This window comes from Chenopodium album, chromosome 25 (genome assembly GCF_948465745.1).
Source record: "Chenopodium album chromosome 25, dcCheAlbu1.1, whole genome shotgun sequence".
In the NCBI taxonomy this organism is placed as follows: Eukaryota; Viridiplantae; Streptophyta; class Magnoliopsida; order Caryophyllales; family Amaranthaceae; genus Chenopodium; species Chenopodium album.
In genome coordinates this window covers 31,093,857-31,112,062 of record NC_137858.1, presented here as the reverse complement: position 1 = coordinate 31,112,062, position 18,206 = coordinate 31,093,857, and the positions used below count along the sequence as shown (strand labels likewise).

Below are 18,206 nucleotides of genomic sequence, written 5' to 3'. Positions count from 1 at the left end.
AAATTGAGACCGCTTTTTAGGCTTAACGGGTCTCTTTGGTCTCATTTTAAATAAAAAAAATAAACGTATTTAATTTGATTTTTTGTTTTAGGAAAATTTGATTTTATTAATTAATATTACAATATATGCTATATTTTTAAAAGAATGTATAAAATTACACATATCAAAGAACAAAATAACTTGAAATTCTACAATAAAAAATGTACATAGTATATAAATTATTCTTATCTATAGTACAAAAATAATTGCATCAACACAAAATGTAGCTGAAGTACTCCAACTTTTTCCTTGTGAAAACAACATATGTTACATATCTGTCAAAAAAAAAAACCACAGAATTAATAAATCAATTATAATTGAGATTATTTAAAAAACTTAACTGAAAAATTGAACAAATATATAACTGATTAAGTCACTAAAGAATCAATTGTTTAACAAATCCGGAAAAGATTAATTGTTACTCCGTATTTAACAAAGATTAATCCACTAAAGAACAAAGATAAAAATAAAAGACCTAGAAGATCGAGACCCATATTGTTCAACAAATTCAGAAAACATGTTGATAGTTAGATCAAAATTATTCCTGACACAAGTAATTCCTCTATACAACCTTGTTGAATAATACCTAACTAAACCCAAAATAAGTGAATTTTCTCAAAAATCTAAACAATCAAATAAATCGAAGATTCTTAAGCTAAATTTACAACACTTTGTATAATCAATACTATTTAATTAATTCTTAGCAAAATTTCAATCAAATAATTTATTGCTTGAAAGCAGCAAAATTAGAAAGAGGATGAAGACTGATGATTGTACCTCACTCTCCCAAGTTCAAATCCTCCCCATTCTTTAGTGATTCTTCAACCGTTAATGGCGGCAGTGGCGGATCACTCCAATTTGGCGACCAATTGTTAGGTGAGAGAAACTCTATATGCAACCACTCTGCAAACCCCGACGGCATCGAGTATTCAGCACGATAAAGGAACTCCACTGACGGCAAAGGCGCCGGAGTTTTGACATCATCTTCTGGTAAAGGTGGATGTGGGTCATTATTTTCATCGACATTGTGGTCGGACATAAACCGGGTGATGAGAAAGATTAGGAGGAGGTAGATCACGGTGGTGGTAGTGATGGTAGTGGCTGGTAATGGTGGTGGTGGTGGTGGAGGTTAATTCATTTGTTGGGTTTGTTTAAACAAATGTTGGAGATAGAGAGAGGATGGAGCCAGAGAACTCAGAGAAAGATATGAAGCGGCAGGATGAAGAGATTCGTGAATTATTAGGGTTTCATTCCTTTTTATATTTGCAAATTAGGGAGACCGCTTATACACTAACACAAATCTCTAGCTCCTTTTAAAATTTAAAATAAAAAAATTCAAGAGAGACCTGTCATGCATTAACACAGGTATCTCCTTTTTAAAATAAAAATTAAAAAAATCCTAGAGAGACCTGTTATCTATATTAAAAGGTCTCTGTTTACTATTCACCTCTTAAGACAATACCAAATAGACCGCTTATTTGTAGAGCTGTCAAAAACCGACCGGAACTGGTGAATCCGAACCGTTTTGAACTGTTCCGAAAAGGAACCGAACCGTTATAAACCTGTTATTTTAAAACCGTAAACCGACCCGACCCGATTTTTTAAAACCTGAAACTGAACCGATCCGAATGTTTGAGAACCGTTAATGAACCGTACGCGTTATCAAGCCGAACTGATACAACCCGAAACCGAGAACAACCCGAACCAAGTACTTCTGAACCCGATAGCAACCCGACCCATTGTAAACCGAAACCGATTAAACCCAACAAAAACCTGATAAACTCAAATCGTTTACAACCTATAACTTAAAGACGAACACTATATTGTATTAAAAAAATATGAATCAAAAGCTAACTCTAGATTTGTTATTATTATTTGATCCTGAAAATCTTTATACAGAAAAGGGACTTAATTAAAGCAAACAACTAATTAATACTCCGTATGATCTATTGGAATAACTAATTATAGAATGTTGAGGATATACTAGGATATATACGTTAACGTAACCCGTTTAAAACTGGCAAATTAAAACCAGTTGTCAAACCGACTATATATGTTCAACTCGAGCCAATTATGACCTGAACCGATTACAACCCGACTCGATATGTTTTGACCCAAAACCCGCTTTAAACTGACAAACACCGTTTTTAAACCGACCGACTTTAACCCGAACCGATTATGACCCGAACCAATTATAACCCGACCCGAAAAGAAACTGTAATAAAAACAAACCTAACCGAACCGACCCGAAATTATTAAAAACCGATCCGAACTGACCCGATAATAATTCCAACCCGTTAAAAACCGATCCGTTGTAAACCAAAAACCGATAAACCGAACCGCAAAACCGATTGCCACCCCTACTTATTTGTAATATTAGGTCACTTGAAACAAAGAGACCCGTTATCTACTTAAATGGTCTCTTATTTACAGTCTCTTTGAGCAATTTTGTAGTAGTGTACGATTGGGTTGGTTTTATGATTGGGTGGGTTTTGCATGCTATGGAGGCGGGGTAAGCAGGTGGTGGGCGACATGTGAGAGGGGACTTGTGGGTGCAGTGGTGGGTGACTCATGGTTGGTAGAAGAATTGAAGTGGCAACAATTAACAATAATTAGCTAGGGTTCCTAACAATAAGAATTGAAGCAGCAACAACAACAATTAACAATAATTATCTAGGGTTCCTAACAATAAGAATTGAAGCAGCAACAACAACAATCAACAATGGAGGAACAAAAAGAATGAGAAATAGAGGAGAAGAGGGAAATTGAAAGAACAGAAAGAAAAAAAAGGGGAACCATTGGAGGAGAAAATGGGAAATCAGACGAGAAAAGAAAAGGAAAAAAGGGTGGGGTTCATGTGTCACGCACATGACTGGGTCAATGCCGGAAAAAGTGGTCAACGTTCACTTTCCGGCAATTGGTGGTAAATTGCAACAATTTTTTATAAATTGGTGGTCTTTAACAACATTTTTTTAAAATGTGGTTTTTTGCAAAAAAACAAGATTTAAAAGGTGGTTATATGTAAAATTTCCTAATTATAACTATTTTTATAGAGATTAAATTATTTGTACAGATTAAAACATATTTTTACTGTTTATTTATTATATATTTTCTTTGAAGTTAATGATATTTTCCTATTGAAATTTATTTTATTTGCACTTAACTTAATTTTGTTGAATATAACTTATTTTTAGGAAATTTTGACTTTTGGTACCTCGAAAATGGCCTCTGCTGACTTTTGGTACCCATCTAAAATTTTATGTTATTTTACTACCTATCAAATTAGGAAATATAGCTTTTGGTACCTCCGTCCAACTTCTGTTACTGTTTCCGTTAGCGGGTCCCACTCCAACAACTACTTTTGCTTTTTTTTCCTCTTTTTAAAGACTTTGTCTTCTTCGCTTTCCCTCAATTCAACCATGTTTCAGTAGGGAAAAATTCTTCAAATCAATCCAAGAAGAGAATTCTTAAATTTTGGAGTACAATCTTGTGCGTAAAGCGTTGAGGAAGCTATTTGGAGGAGGAGGGTTTGAATTGCAAAGCAATTTACAACAAAAAAAAAAAGGTTTGGATTATTCCTAATTGCAAATGAATTATAGTAAATTATGATTAACGCTTAATTTAGGTTGATGTGATTTATAACTTGTTTACCAATGATTTATACTCTCAATTCCAATTGCAATTGAATTAATTTGTAGTAAATTAGAAACAAATTTTATTTTTAGGGTTTTTTTGTTAATTGAATTTAGGGCTTTATTGATGGAGCTTACATTAATGAAATTGAGGTTGTAGGTTGGTAATTAAACTAAATTTTAGTATATTTGTTGTTTAATTTGATCGAATCACAGGGTATGATGTTGTTCATTAGGTCTTCTCCCTCCAAACAGAGAAAGTGTAATTGTGGAACAACTACAACTAGTAAAAGAATTTGTACCTTCCCACGAGTCGTTGTTAGAAGAATCTCCCACTTTCAACAATGGATACGACAACCCCAATGTAACACCCCAATAATTCTCTCTTCAAACCTGTAAGTACCTTGAACAAAATCCAAGAGAATTACTGACGTGCTACCGCCACGTGTTCAAACGTTAAGGCTATATCAGAATTGTAACACCCCAATAATTCTCTCTTCAAACTTGTGAGTACTCTGAACAAAATCCAAGAGAATTACTGACGTGCTATCTGATAACTTGTTATCAAACATGATTTTAGGGTACTTTTAGGGCTTGTTTCCGTGTCTTTATCCACTTACTTGCTCTATCTTACCTTATTTTTATGTAATTTTGTGTATTACGTGCTTCACGAGGTGTTCGTGTTTTTGATGCACTTTTCAGGTGAAAATGACGATGATCCGAGCACCTTTGGTGATGGAGCGACGAGTGCAAGGCAAGGGGAGCATCATGCGGGACCCACGAGGCAAGGAGGAAGCGTTTTGGAGTCGTTAGAGCCCCGAGGGAGGGCTGCACGGTCGTGCATGCCTTAGCACGGCCGTGCAGCACGGCCAAAACTGAAGGAGAGTTTCTGCCCCAGACAGCACAGACGTGCAGCATTCTGCACGGTCGTGCATAGTTTGGCACGGACGTGCAGATGTTGCACGGCCGTGCAGACTGGCCTGAGTCTGAAATCGAGCTACTGCCACCCTCTGCACGGACGTGCAGAATTTGGCACGTCCGTGCAGAGTCAGTTTTGCGACTTCTCTTGTTTTCTCCGTCCTTTCTTTTTGGGGGTCCTTTAAATAGCCCCTTTGGACGTTTTTGAAGGGGGGGGCCATTATTATTCCAGAAATCTATTTCTCTTAGTTGGTAGCTCAAAAATACTCCAAAAAACACTAGCTTGTAATTGTAGATTTTAGTTATTTGCTTGGAAATTTCAATCCAAATCTTTGTAGAACAAGTTCCACCATTGTTATTCAAGTTGAAGCTTCTAGTAACCATTTCTTACTCTTTCTCTTCCCTCTTTCTTGCTTTAATACTTATTATTCTTCATTGTTAATTGTTATTTGCATGCTTAGATTGTTAATTTCTACTTAATTCCTAGTTTTAATTTGGTCATGAATTACTTGAAACACTTAATTGCTTTAATCTCCATGGATTGTGAGTAGTCTAATTTCTGGGGTTTGGGTGAACCCTCAATGTAGTCACCAATAGCTTGTTGCATGTATTAATTTGGTAATTGTGGGATGTTAATTAGTTGAGTTTAAGTGAATTAATTGTTAATTCTTGTAATTGGCCATTGCTTGAATTATTTATCTAGCTTTTTCAACGAAGGATCGAGAGATGAACTTGAGAGGGCTCCTTATGCTTAATTGACTTGATTTGCCATGAGAATAGGAACTTCTAGTCAAGGGAATTGTATGTTACCGTGATAATGCTTTAACACTTGTTTCTTGCCCATAATCACGAGAGTAGGTTATGTTCTTGATGTCAAGTAATCCCTCTAGCTTGAGAGAGTAGTAGGGTGCCTTAGGTAACTTCCCCTAATTTATCTCCCATTTTACCATTGCTATGTATGCTAATCGTTATTTGTGATGAAGTTGAGCGGTGTAACCCATATCCTAGATCTTCTTAATATCGTTAATCACCTCTTAGAATTAATTGATTTGAATTAGATCGGTGTGACATAATACCAATTCCAAAAAACCCGACTTAATCTAGCTTGTTTAAACACTAACATTTGGTGGTTGATTCAACGCCTCTCATGGGTTCGACCCTTTCTTGCCCTTGCTACTAGTTTAGCAGGATCGAGTTAGGTCTATTATTTGATAGGTTGGCGACGCTCTATCAAGTTTTTGGCGCCGTTGCCGGGGAGGCAAAGTCACATTGAATAAGTTATTGTTGAATGAGTCTAGATATGTGTATATGTGCATAGCTTTCTTGTTTTATTTTTGTTTATGCGTGTTTACTTTGTGATAGTCATTGCTAACGCTTTCTTTAGCTTTGTTTGACTATGCATGACACGGAGGAGTAAGCAATCACCGCTTATCCCCGTAGATCCGGAGTTGAATAGGACTTTAAGGAACGTAAGAAGGCTCTTACAAGGCACGCCGGAGTTTTCATTAGCCTATACGGATTCCGAATCGGAGGATACATTGGAGATTGAAGAAGAGATGAATGAACAAAATCAACCACAACCGATTCTACAAGACTATGACCACCCCGATGCATTCCAACTTCGGAGTGGCTTACTTCTTCCCACCACCAATGCAAACAACTATGAGTTCTCTCCTCAACTCATAAGGATGATCCAAAGTGAACAATTCGGGGGGAGTGTAAATGAGTGCCCTCTAGCTCATTTAGACAATTTCCTTGAGTTGTGCACTACCATCAAGCAAAACAATCTCACGGAGGAATTCATTTGGATGCATATGTTCCGGTTTTCTCTTAGGGACAAGGCTAAATATTGGTTGAGGTCCGTGAAAGAAGGGTCCTTGACAACATGGGAAGAGGTTACAAAAGCCTTTCTTGGGAAGTATTGTCCACCCGAGAAGACCGCGGAATTGAGAAGGAAGATCACAAGCTTCACTCAAGAGGATGATGAAACCTTGGGTGAAGCATGGGAGAGATTCAAGGACTACAAGAGGAAGTGTCCACACCACGGATTGCCTTCATGGATGATTATTCAAAGCTTCTACGACGGTCTTACTCCTACTTCGAGGACCAACCTTGATAATGGAGCGGGAGGTAGCCTTAAAAAGCTACCGGTAGAAGAAGCCGAAAGTATGATTGAGGAAGTTGCTAGGCATTATGCCTACCGGTATGATCGAAGAGAGAACCAACCAAAGAAGAAGGGTATGTATGACTTGAGTGCAATAGATCTTATTGCCTCAAAATTTGATATGTTAGCTCACAAGCTAGACCAAGCGACATCTTCTTCCGGTCCCTCTACCTCTCAACAACAACCACAAGTTATGTCTTGTGAGACTTGTGGGGGTAACGATCACATGGCCTCATATTGCAACGCTACCACGGAGCAAGTTGCGGTCATGAACCAAAGGAATGACCAACCATTCAATCAAGGGTGGAAGCAAAACCAAGGGTGGAGACCATCCAACCAAAATCAATCCAACTATAACCATCCTCCTCAAAACAACTACAACCAACCCCCTCCACATCAAAATCAACAAGCCCCATACCGCCATCCTAACCAACAAAGGCAACAACAATTCAATCAACCACCTCCTCCACCTCAAAAGACTTCCCTTGAAACCGCTCTTGAATCTTTTATAAATCAACAAGGGAAGAGCAATGCCGAGATGAGCTCTAACATTCAACAACTTCAAGCGCATAATAAGATAATTGAGAGCCAATTGGCTCAAATTGCTCAACAAGTTGGGAGCTCCACCTCCAATGCTAGTGGTCACTTTCCAAGCTCAACGGTAGTGAACCCAAAGGAGCATATCAAGGCTATCACCTTGAGATCGGGGAGAGGGTATGAAGGCCCGGTTATGAGTGAAGATGAGCCACAAAAGAGAAATGAGGGAGTTGAAGTGAGAGATGAGGGTGACTTTGAGAATGAGGTTGTAGGAGTTGAGAGAAAAGAGAAAGAAAAGAGTGGTGAGGGAGCCACAAAGAGAGATGAGGGAGTTGAAGTTGAGGTTGAGAAGCCTCCCATGAGGGTGTACAAACCACCAATTCCTTTCCCTCATAGGTTGGTGGAGAAGAAGCTCAATGAGAAGTTTTCAAAGTTTCTTGAAGTTATGAGAGGACTTCAAGTAAACATCCCCTTTCTTCATGCTATGTCACAAATGCCTACCTATGCAAAATTTCTAAAGGATCTCTTATCCAACAAGAGTAGGCTTGAAGAGAGTGCAACCATCTCCCTTCCAATGGAGGTGAGTGCAATCATTCAAAACAAGCTTCCCCGAAAGCTTGGTGACCCGGGTAGCTATGCAATACCGGTGAAGATTGGTGATATGGAAGCTATGGATGCTTTGTGTGATCTTGGGGCAAGTGTAAGCTTGATGCCCCTTTCTATTGCAAGGAACTTGAAGGTTGGTGAGATGAAACCAACAAGGATGTCCATTCAACTAGCCGACCGCTCGGTTAGATTACCATTGGGAATTCTTGAAGATGTGCCGGTACAAGTTGGAAGAGTTTTTGTACCATGTGATTTCGTAGTAATGGAGATGGAAGAGGATGACAAGGTGCCTCTTATTTTGGGAAGACCATTTTTGAACACCGCGGGAGTGGTGATTGACATGAAACAAGGCAAGCTCACTTTGAATGTGGGAGATGAGAAAATTTCATTCTCATTCTCACAAGCTATGAAGAAGCCTTTGTATGAGGAAATCAATAGAACCGATACTCTTGAAAGAGACATAGGAGAATTGAAGAAAGTGAATGGTAGCAAGGATACTTTACAAGCAACCCTCACGGGAAACTTGTATGATGATGGTGAAGAAGCTAAAGGGTACAAGTTGTTGCTTGACCAACCTCTACATAGCAAGGCAAAGGAGTTTGAAGTACTTGAAGTGGAGGTAAAAGAGGAGAGTACTACGCCTCCTCCTAAGGTTGAACTTAAACCCCTTCCCCCTTTGCTTAAATATGCTTTTCTTGATGATAGTGAGACTTATCCCGTTATTGTCAATGCCAAGCTTGATGACACTTCTCTTGAGAAACTCCTAGTTGTATTGAGGGAGTATAGAAGTGTCATTGGTTATACAATTGATGACATTAAGGGGATAAGTCCCACAATATGCATGCATAAAATTTTACTTGATGATGAACATGCTTCCTCTATTGAGCATCAAAGAAGGCTCAACCCCAATATGAAAGAGGTTGTTAAAAAAGAGGTTTTGAAACTCCTTGAAGCGGGCATAATCTACCCTATTTCCGATAGTAAGTGGGTTAGCCCGGTTCAAGTAGTTCCAAAAAAAGGAGGCATGACCATTGTCAAGAATGATAAAGGTGAGACCATTTCTACAAGGTCGGTCACCGGGTGGAGAATGTGCATTGATTATAGAAAATTAAATAAATCCACCCGGAAAGACCACTTTCCACTCCCCTTTATTGATCAAATTTTGGAAAGACTAGCATCACATAGTCACTATTGTTTCTTGGATGGGTATTCGGGATTTTTCCAAATCCCAATCCTACCCGAGGATCAAGAAAAGACTACATTCACATGCCCTTTTGGTACCTTCGCTTATCGAAGGATGCCATTTGGATTATGTAATGCACCTTCTACATTTCAAAGGTGTATGATGTCTATTTTTTCCGACATGCTTGAATCATCAATTGAAGTATTCATGGATGACTTTTCGGTTTGTGGTTCATCTTTTGACATATGCCTTAAAAACTTGGTGAAAGTGCTGAAAAGATGTCAAGAGGTGAACCTTGTGCTTAATTGGGAAAAATGTCATTTTATGGTAGAAGAAGGTATTGTGTTGGGTCATGTTGTTTCTTGTAGGGGCATTGAGGTTGATCGTGCCAAAATTGAGGTCATTGAGCGCCTCCCTCCCCCCACTAATGTGAAGGGGGTAAGGAGCTTTCTTGGACACGCGGGTTTTTACCGCCGGTTCATAAAAGATTTTTCTAAAATCGCTAAGCCGCTCACTCGATTGTTGGTAAAAGATGCCCCTTTTGTGTTTACTAACGATTGTTTGCTAGCTTTTGATAGGTTGAAGGAAGCTTTGATCACGGCTCCTATCATTCAACCACCGAATTGGGAGCTCCCTTTTGAGCTCATGTGTGATGCTTCGGATTATGCCGTTGGAGCCGTCCTTGGGCAAAGAAAGGACAAGAAGCTTCATGCCATCTACTACACTAGCAAAACATTAGATGAAGCACAAAGGAACTACACAACAACCGAGAAAGAGTTTCTAGCCATTGTCCATGCTATTGAGAAGTTTAGATCTTATTTGGTGGGTTCCAAAGTCATAGTCTTCACCGACCATTCGGCTTTGAAGTACCTATTGTCCAAGAAAGATGCCAAGCCAAGGTTGATAAGGTGGGTCTTGCTCTTACAAGACTATGATATTGAGATTCGGGACAAGAAGGGTGCCGAAAATGTAGTAGCCGATCATCTTTCACGGCTACCGGTCTTTGATGAAGAACTTGGGGGTTTGCCAATTGATGATTCATTCCCGGATGATCAATTGTTTGCAATCATTCAAGCTCCGGCTCCTTGGTTTGCGGATATCGCAAACTATTTGTCTTGCTCTATACTCCCTCCCGACCTCACCTATCAACAAAAGAGGAAGTTCTTACATGATGTTCATCAATATTTTTGGGATGACCCCTTGCTCTTCAAACAAGGTGTTGATGGCCTTTTTAGAAGGTGTGTCCCCGATGATGAGATTCATGATGTTATTGCTATGTGTCACTCCTCACCTTGTGGAGGGCATATGAGTAGTAACAAGACATTGGCGAAAATTTTGCAATGTGGATTCTTTTGGCCCTCAATGTTCAAAGATGTTTGGGGGTTCGTTAAAGCTTGTGACCGGTGTCAAAGAACCGGTAATTTGACAAAGAGAAGTGAAATGCCATTGAACAATATTCTTGAGTTGGAAATTTTTGATGTATGGGGAATTGACTTTATGGGACCTTTCCCTTCTTCTTTTGGGAATAAATACATTTTAGTGGCCGTTGATTATGTGTCAAAGTGGGTGGAAGCGGTTGCATCTCCTACAAATGATGCTAAGGTAGTGGTCAAGTTGTTCAAAAAAGTCATTTTCCCAAGGTTTGGAGTGCCCCGCGCCGTCATAAGTGATGGGGGATCGCATTTTGCAAAGCGGTCTTTCAAGGCTCTTCTTGAAAAGTACGGTGTTAGGCACAAGGTGTCATTGGCTTACCACCCTCAAACAAGTGGTCAAGCCGAGATTTCAAATAGGGAGATCAAAGTGATCTTAGAGAAGACGGTAGATAGGTCAAGGAAGGATTGGTCATCAAAATTGGATGATGCTTTATGGGCCTACCGCACCGCCTTCAAAACTCCCATTGGCACCACCCCTTACAAGCTTGTCTATGGGAAGTCTTGCCATTTACCGGTGGAACTTGAACATCGTGCTCATTGGGCTATCAAAACCTTAAATTTTGATATCCAAGCCGCGGGTGAAAAAAGGATGCTCGACCTTCATGCCTTGGAAGAATTGAGGTTAGATGCATATAAGAGTGCAAAGATTTACAAGGAGAAAACCAAAGCATGGCATGACAAGCACATCAACAAAAGAGAGTTCAAGGAGGGTGACAAGGTCTTGTTGTTTAACTCCCGGTTGAAGTTGTTTCCGGGTAAGTTAAAATCAAGATGGAGTGGCCCTTTTACCGTCACAAAGGTTTTCCCCTATGGTGCCATTGAGATTTCCAATGAGAGAGGAGAACCATTCAAGGTTAATGGCCAAAGGTTGAAGGCATACTTTGATGGTTTTGTTCAAGAAGAAACAAAGGTAATTCATTTGGATGAATTTGATGTCCCTCATGGTTGATTTTGAAATATGGTCAAGCTAGTGACAATAAAAGAGCGCTTCCGGGAGGCAACCCGCGCATTTTTGAGAAAAATTGATGAATGAGAGAAGTAAGAAATAAATTAATGGGATTTGTTATGACGCATATTCACCAATTATGAACTCATAACAATATCCCTATTATTTTCTCTTCAAAAAAAAAAAAAAAAAAAAAAAAAAAAAAAAAAAAAATCGTGAAGTGCAGGTCTGGAAGACTGCACGGGCGTGCGGAAGTTGGCACGTCCGTGCAGAACTGGAAAAATCGAGGAAAGTTTCTGCCTCCCTTTGCACGGACGTGCAGAATTTGGCACGTCCGTGCTTAGTCTTGCACGTCCGTGCCTGTTTCTGCACGTCCGTGCACGTCGAGGAAGAGGCATTTACGTGCAGTTTTGCACGGCTCAAAACAAAAAAAAAAAAAAAAAAAAATCACTCTCTCTCCTCTCGCCTCTCTCTCTCTCTAACTCTTCTTCTTCCTCCCTTCAAACCTTCTCTAATCTCCTCAAAACTCCATCAAATCTTCAAATATTTCCACAAAAATTGAAAATCCTTCACTTTCTAACAACAACAACAACAAATTACTAACCTTTTCTACCTAAAACTCCCACAAATTCATCAAAACCCCATAAACCCTAACTTAAAAATCAAATTGGGGGTTTCTTGAATCTTCAAATTTTGGGCAAATTGGGTGTTCTAGGAGCTTCAATCAACAACAAGGAACGTTAGTGGAGTTCATTTGCGGGTTTTACACCCACGATTCATTGGGTATAATCTCTCCAACTCTCACTCTTTACTACTTGTTCTTAGTTGATTTTAGTTGATGTTTTTTGTTGTTTTTGGTTGAAATTGTTGATTTGGTGTGTTGATTTGTGATTTTGAGCAAAAAAAAAAAAAAAAAAAAAAAAAAAAAAAAAAAAAAAAAAAAAAAAAATTTTGTTGATTGGTTTTGGTTGTTCTTGTTTGGTGGTTGAGACTAATTGACCTTGTTGGTATTAATTGTTGTGGACTATTGTTTGGTTGATTTTAGGAGGTGTGACTTAGAGCCTTGGTTGTGTAAGTTGTGATTATTGTGTGCTTTGTGGACTTTGTTTGGATAATTTAATCAATCATGTCTAGGAGAAACCCTACCCGAAACACCTCAACTAGGCAACCTAGGCAACCTAGGCAATTAGAAGTTGGACAACCTAGCAATGTCCCACCCATGACAACTTCCCTTGGAATCCATTACCAAAAAAATGAACACCGCATTAAACATGAGTCAATAGTAACTAGGAAGTTAAAACCAACTAAGTTCTATGACGAAGGAATTGCGGAAAGATTAGGGGTTGAGAACGATGTGAAACAAATTTTCTACTCTACCGGTATCCCTTATTGGCTTGAAATGCATGCATTAACTTATAAAAGGCTCACCGTAGAATTTCTCTCATCCCTATACGTTCATCGGGATAACAACAATGCACCTAGGTACATGACCTTCCAGCTTATGGACCATGAGCACCGCATGACAATAGAACAAGTAAACCGTTGCTTTAGGTGGCCCGTAGGAAAAAGGTTTGGCCCTAAAGACAAGCCATCTAGGAATTACCAAGCCGGTAGTTTTTGGAGAAAAATTACCGGACTTTTTGTAAGAGACCCTAGATCGGACAAGGCCACAGCCATCATTCACCCCGCCTTTAGACTCGCCCATAGGCTCATTGCTAACACTATCTTCGCTAGAGGAGATAGCGCGGGAGTTGTGTCTAATCGCGAGTTGCTTTTTCTATGGCATCTTTGCGAGGGGGATGATAGACTAGACCTTGGCGCATGGTTGGTTGATCACTTAGAGGACGTGGCCAAGGGGAAGGGAGGGATAGCTATAGGAGGCATGATTACTTTTATTGCTACTTTTCTTGAGGTTGATTTTTCAGGTCTTGAGGCTCTCCCAGGTTCAACAAGGATCGATTTAGCCACAATCAAAAACATGCAATGGGTGGAGCAGGGTAGAGGAAACACACTCATTTGGTACGTGAGTGGTGCCCGATACGCCGACCTCCCAAATCCAATGAACACCGTCATCTACGACGCATCCAACTGGATCTTTGAGTCGGATTACAATTGGCAACCGGGTGGAGTAGATGACGAGGAGGAAGAAGAGGAAGGGGAGGAGCAACCTCAAGCCCAACATCATCAAGAACACCCCCATCAACCACATGGACAACATCAAGAGGAGCAACCACATCCTCACCATTTCCAAGGAGAGCAATCCTTCCAAGGGGCTTTCCAACAACAACAAGGATTCCAATTTGGAGAACCGGAAGTTGGTACAAGCTCGTTCTCCTACGAGCAATATTTCCACCAAATGAACACCAACTTCCAAATGATGAACACAAACTTTCAAAATCTCCAAACCGAGTTCGGGGAGGTGAGGAGGTCGAATGAAACAATGACTACGGCCTTCACCCAAATGAGGGAGAGTTTTGAAGGTCTTCGTGGGGACCTCGGAGAGTTCCGGAACGCCTATCGGCAATTCTACCCGGGAGGCTCAAGCCCCCACGATCCCAACCAATGAGGTACTCCTTCTTTGCCCCTCCTTATGATTTTCATGCTTAACATTGGGGACAATGTTAGTGATAGCTTGGGGGGGGGGTTGTGATTTGGATATCTTGTGAGTTGGTTGTGCTCATTGGAACTTGTTGTGTTGGTTGTGATTTGGTTGTGTTGTTTTTGTTTGATTTGTTCCCTTGCTTGTTTCCCGTTAATCCAAACCCAAAAATCCAATCTTCCCATAAATCCAAATTTTTCTTCTCCTTTTTTTTAGTTTAATTTAGTTTCTATCTTCTCCTCTTTTAGTTTAATTTAACTCTTACTCTAATTTTGTATATATGCTAAAAAAATAATAATAAAAAAAAATAAATAAATAAATAAATAAATAAAAAAAAAATGATGAAAAAGAAAAAAAATGCCCAAGAATGATTCCTATATGACGATACCTATGTGAATTACTTGCTTGATCGTTGAGTGATGAGTAAGATTTCCTTAAAAGAAAGTGTATGCAAGGGTTCGGTACATTTAGGAGTTTATTAAACTTGATTGCTTAGGTGCATGCTTGTAATTAAGTCGATGAATGTTCAATTGCACGGTTAGTTCATGAACTTGTCTAAGCACACTTGAAGTAGGATATGTTTCAGTTGGTTTGCGGTCCCTTGTGCCCTTGATTTGCCTCCACTCTTCCCAAAGCGAAGCTTCACTTGAGATTTAGTAGGTTATTGCTTGTTAAATAAGTGGTAAAATAAACCACTCTTTTATCCTCTAGTAATTATTAAAAAAAAAAAAAAAAAAAAAAAAAAAAAAAAAAAAAAAAAAAAAAAAATGCCGCTCAACAGTCAAAAAAGGCGGAGCAATAAATAAAGTTCAAAATTCAAGAACTTTATCAAAAAAAAAAAACCATAAAAATTCTTTTTCTTTTGAGGTCAATTTGTGGACGCCTCCCACATTATGTATATATTTTAGTTCATCTTGTAAAAATCTCATAGTGGAGTTTAGTGGAAGGAGTTTGTTGGTGTATCTTGGGAGGTGGACTTGTACTCCACTATTTTATAACCGAAAATAAAAATGTGCCACGACTTGGGAGTGACTAAGTGTGTTCTAATGAACTAGTAAAAAGTTTAAGTTAGCGTCCCTTTGCAATCTTGTTTAGTTGCTTCTTGGTCTCTAACTCATGTGTACACTAGTATGATTTGATTTCCGCAAATTGCTCTCTTTTCTTGCTTGTGTTCACATCCCGATAGGTTGACTTGGGCTAAAAACTTTTGTTTTCTTTGGAAGCATGTTTTGATTGTAAATAGATATTTTGGTTGTTGGAGTTGTGGGTGTTTCTCTTTGGAAACCCTCACGAGAGATGAACTCGTCCTATTAGGCGACTTATAGGTTTAAACGGCTTCTCACTTTTGCTAAAAGTGATTGTTTGGATTAGTGTGCTTTTGCTTCCCGATTTTGGCATAGTCCTTGCTCTCACTCTTCGCTACAATTTAGTCCCTCTCCTATTTATTATTGTTAGTTTGCTCGAGGACGAGCAAGAGCTTAGCTTGGGGGGATTTGATAACTTGTTATCAAACATGATTTTAGGGTACTTTTAGGGCTTGTTTCCGTGTCTTTATCCACTTACTTGCTCTATCTTACCTTATTTTTATGTAATTTTGTGTATTACGTGCTTCACGAGGTGTTCGTGTTTTTGATGCACTTTTCAGGTGAAAATGACGATGATCCGAGCACCTTTGGTGATGGAGCGACGAGTGCAAGGCAAGGGGAGCATCATGCGGGACCCACGAGGCAAGGAGGAAGCGTTTTGGAGTCGTTAGAGCCCCGAGGGAGGGCTGCACGGTCGTGCATGCCTTAGCACGGCCGTGCAGCACGGCCAAAACTGAAGGAGAGTTTCTGCCCCAGACAGCACAGACGTGCAGCATTCTGCACGGTCGTGCATAGTTTGGCACGGACGTGCAGATGTTGCACGGCCGTGCAGACTGGCCTGAGTCTGAAATCGAGCTACTGCCACCCTCTGCACGGACGTGCAGAATTTGGCACGTCCGTGCAGAGTCAGTTTTGCGACTTCTCTTGTTTTCTCCGTCCTTTCTTTTTGGGGGTCCTTTAAATAGCCCCTTTGGACGTTTTTGAAGGGGGGGGCCATTATTATTCCAGAAATCTATTTCTCTTAGTTGGTAGCTCAAAAATACTCCAAAAAACACTAGCTTGTAATTGTAGATTTTAGTTATTTGCTTGGAAATTTCAATCCAAATCTTTGTAGAACAAGTTCCACCATTGTTATTCAAGTTGAAGCTTCTAGTAACCATTTCTTACTCTTTCTCTTCCCTCTTTCTTGCTTTAATACTTATTATTCTTCATTGTTAATTGTTATTTGCATGCTTAGATTGTTAATTTCTACTTAATTCCTAGTTTTAATTTGGTCATGAATTACTTGAAACACTTAATTGCTTTAATCTCCATGGATTGTGAGTAGTCTAATTTCTGGGGTTTGGGTGAACCCTCAATGTAGTCACCAATAGCTTGTTGCATGTATTAATTTGGTAATTGTGGGATGTTAATTAGTTGAGTTTAAGTGAATTAATTGTTAATTCTTGTAATTGGCCATTGCTTGAATTATTTATCTAGCTTTTTCAACGAAGGATCGAGAGATGAACTTGAGAGGGCTCCTTATGCTTAATTGACTTGATTTGCCATGAGAATAGGAACTTCTAGTCAAGGGAATTGTATGTTACCGTGATAATGCTTTAACACTTGTTTCTTGCCCATAATCACGAGAGTAGGTTATGTTCTTGATGTCAAGTAATCCCTCTAGCTTGAGAGAGTAGTAGGGTGCCTTAGGTAACTTCCCCTAATTTATCTCCCATTTTACCATTGCTATGTATGCTAATCGTTATTTGTGATGAAGTTGAGCGGTGTAACCCATATCCTAGATCTTCTTAATATCGTTAATCACCTCTTAGAATTAATTGATTTGAATTAGATCGGTGTGACATAATACCAATTCCAAAAAACCCGACTTAATCTAGCTTGTTTAAACACTAACATTTGGTGGTTGATTCAACGCCTCTCATGGGTTCGACCCTTTCTTGCCCTTGCTACTAGTTTAGCAGGATCGAGTTAGGTCTATTATTTGATAGGTTGGCGACGCTCTATCACTATCGCCACATGTTCAAATGTTAAGGCTATATCAGAAATTAGTAGCGGAAAAAAAAACTAAATCAGTTAAAAGTAAATTTCAAAACCAACGAATAAAACCATAATTAAGTGTTACAAGTTGGAACCATTATGGCCCTTATTCAAAACCTATCAAAAGTAGTAAGTAAATAAAAGTAGAGTTCAAATAAATTCAAACCAAAAGAAGTAGTGTAGAATAAAACCGAGTTAGAATAAATTCAAACTTGCAAAAGAAATAAACCGCGGACAATAACTAACTCTCCACTCAAAATCCCACAACCCTGATGTGAATGCTGCATGTGTAAGAACCTGTGGTTAATCTGCTCTCCAATATTACAAGTGTAAAAATTGGATCGTCACAGGGTCATTGAAAGGCGAAGGTCATGACCAAAGAAAGACACACATAAAAGCACGTAATCAGCAAAAAGCTGAGTACATAGAAGCTGCGAAATAAAATAAGAAATCCCTAACATGCTACTAATAATCAATCATCATACATCTTTAAATTGTAGACTCAACACACGACTCAACTATCAAATTTATTAAGACTTCACTAGTTAATAGTAGCTAACTCATTTCAATTTATTCATTGGATTAAGCAATAGACAAGGTTGTCCAACCCATGCTCTATTTGGAACATCAATAAAAGAAAAACCCCATGCCTCCTTTCGGAAACATCAATAAACATCCAACGACCACGGGCGCGACTCCGTGACCGTAGTTAGTATGAGATCTCACCTAACTCCTAGTTTTGAAAAGTATTTGAAATAAGAGACTCGTAGATCAGACGGCCTCGAGAAAAGTGCACGGCTAATACCCCGTGTACCCCAACCCCTGATTGTCATTACTCCATATGTGCCCCAATCCAAAGTTTTATTGCTCATCCATCTTGCACTTTACGTGATTTACAAGTTTAGACTTGGTGATGACTCATATGCAACAATACAATCAATCCAATATCCATTCAATCAAGTAAAACAAGTTTCCAATTTCAATTCTTGATTTGTTAGTGACAAGCAACATTTATTATTTATTC

General features: G+C 39.1%; 1 protein-coding gene and 1 non-coding gene across 2 annotated transcripts; one reads left to right on the top strand and one right to left on the bottom strand.

Annotated features, from left to right (window-relative positions):
* The first annotated feature begins 4,076 nt into the window (after positions 1 to 4,076).
* On the top strand, positions 4,077 to 16,298 carry LOC145614332 (uncharacterized). The gene has a single exon (XM_081669372.1). The coding sequence runs from the start codon at positions 5,990 to 5,992 to the stop codon at positions 11,459 to 11,461; it is 5,472 nt and encodes a 1,823-aa protein (XP_081525498.1). The 5' UTR covers positions 4,077 to 5,989; the 3' UTR covers positions 11,462 to 16,298.
* Positions 6,533 to 6,639, bottom strand: LOC145615743 (small nucleolar RNA R71). The gene has a single exon (XR_014107336.1). It is a non-coding gene; the product is annotated as a small nucleolar RNA R71 (small nucleolar RNA).
* Positions 16,299 to 18,206: the final 1,908 nt, after the last annotated feature.

Coding starts and splice junctions, on each gene's coding strand:
- LOC145614332 (XM_081669372.1), top strand. CDS start 5,990: ATGACACGGAGGAGTAAGCAATCACCGCTTATCCCCGTAGATCCGGAG.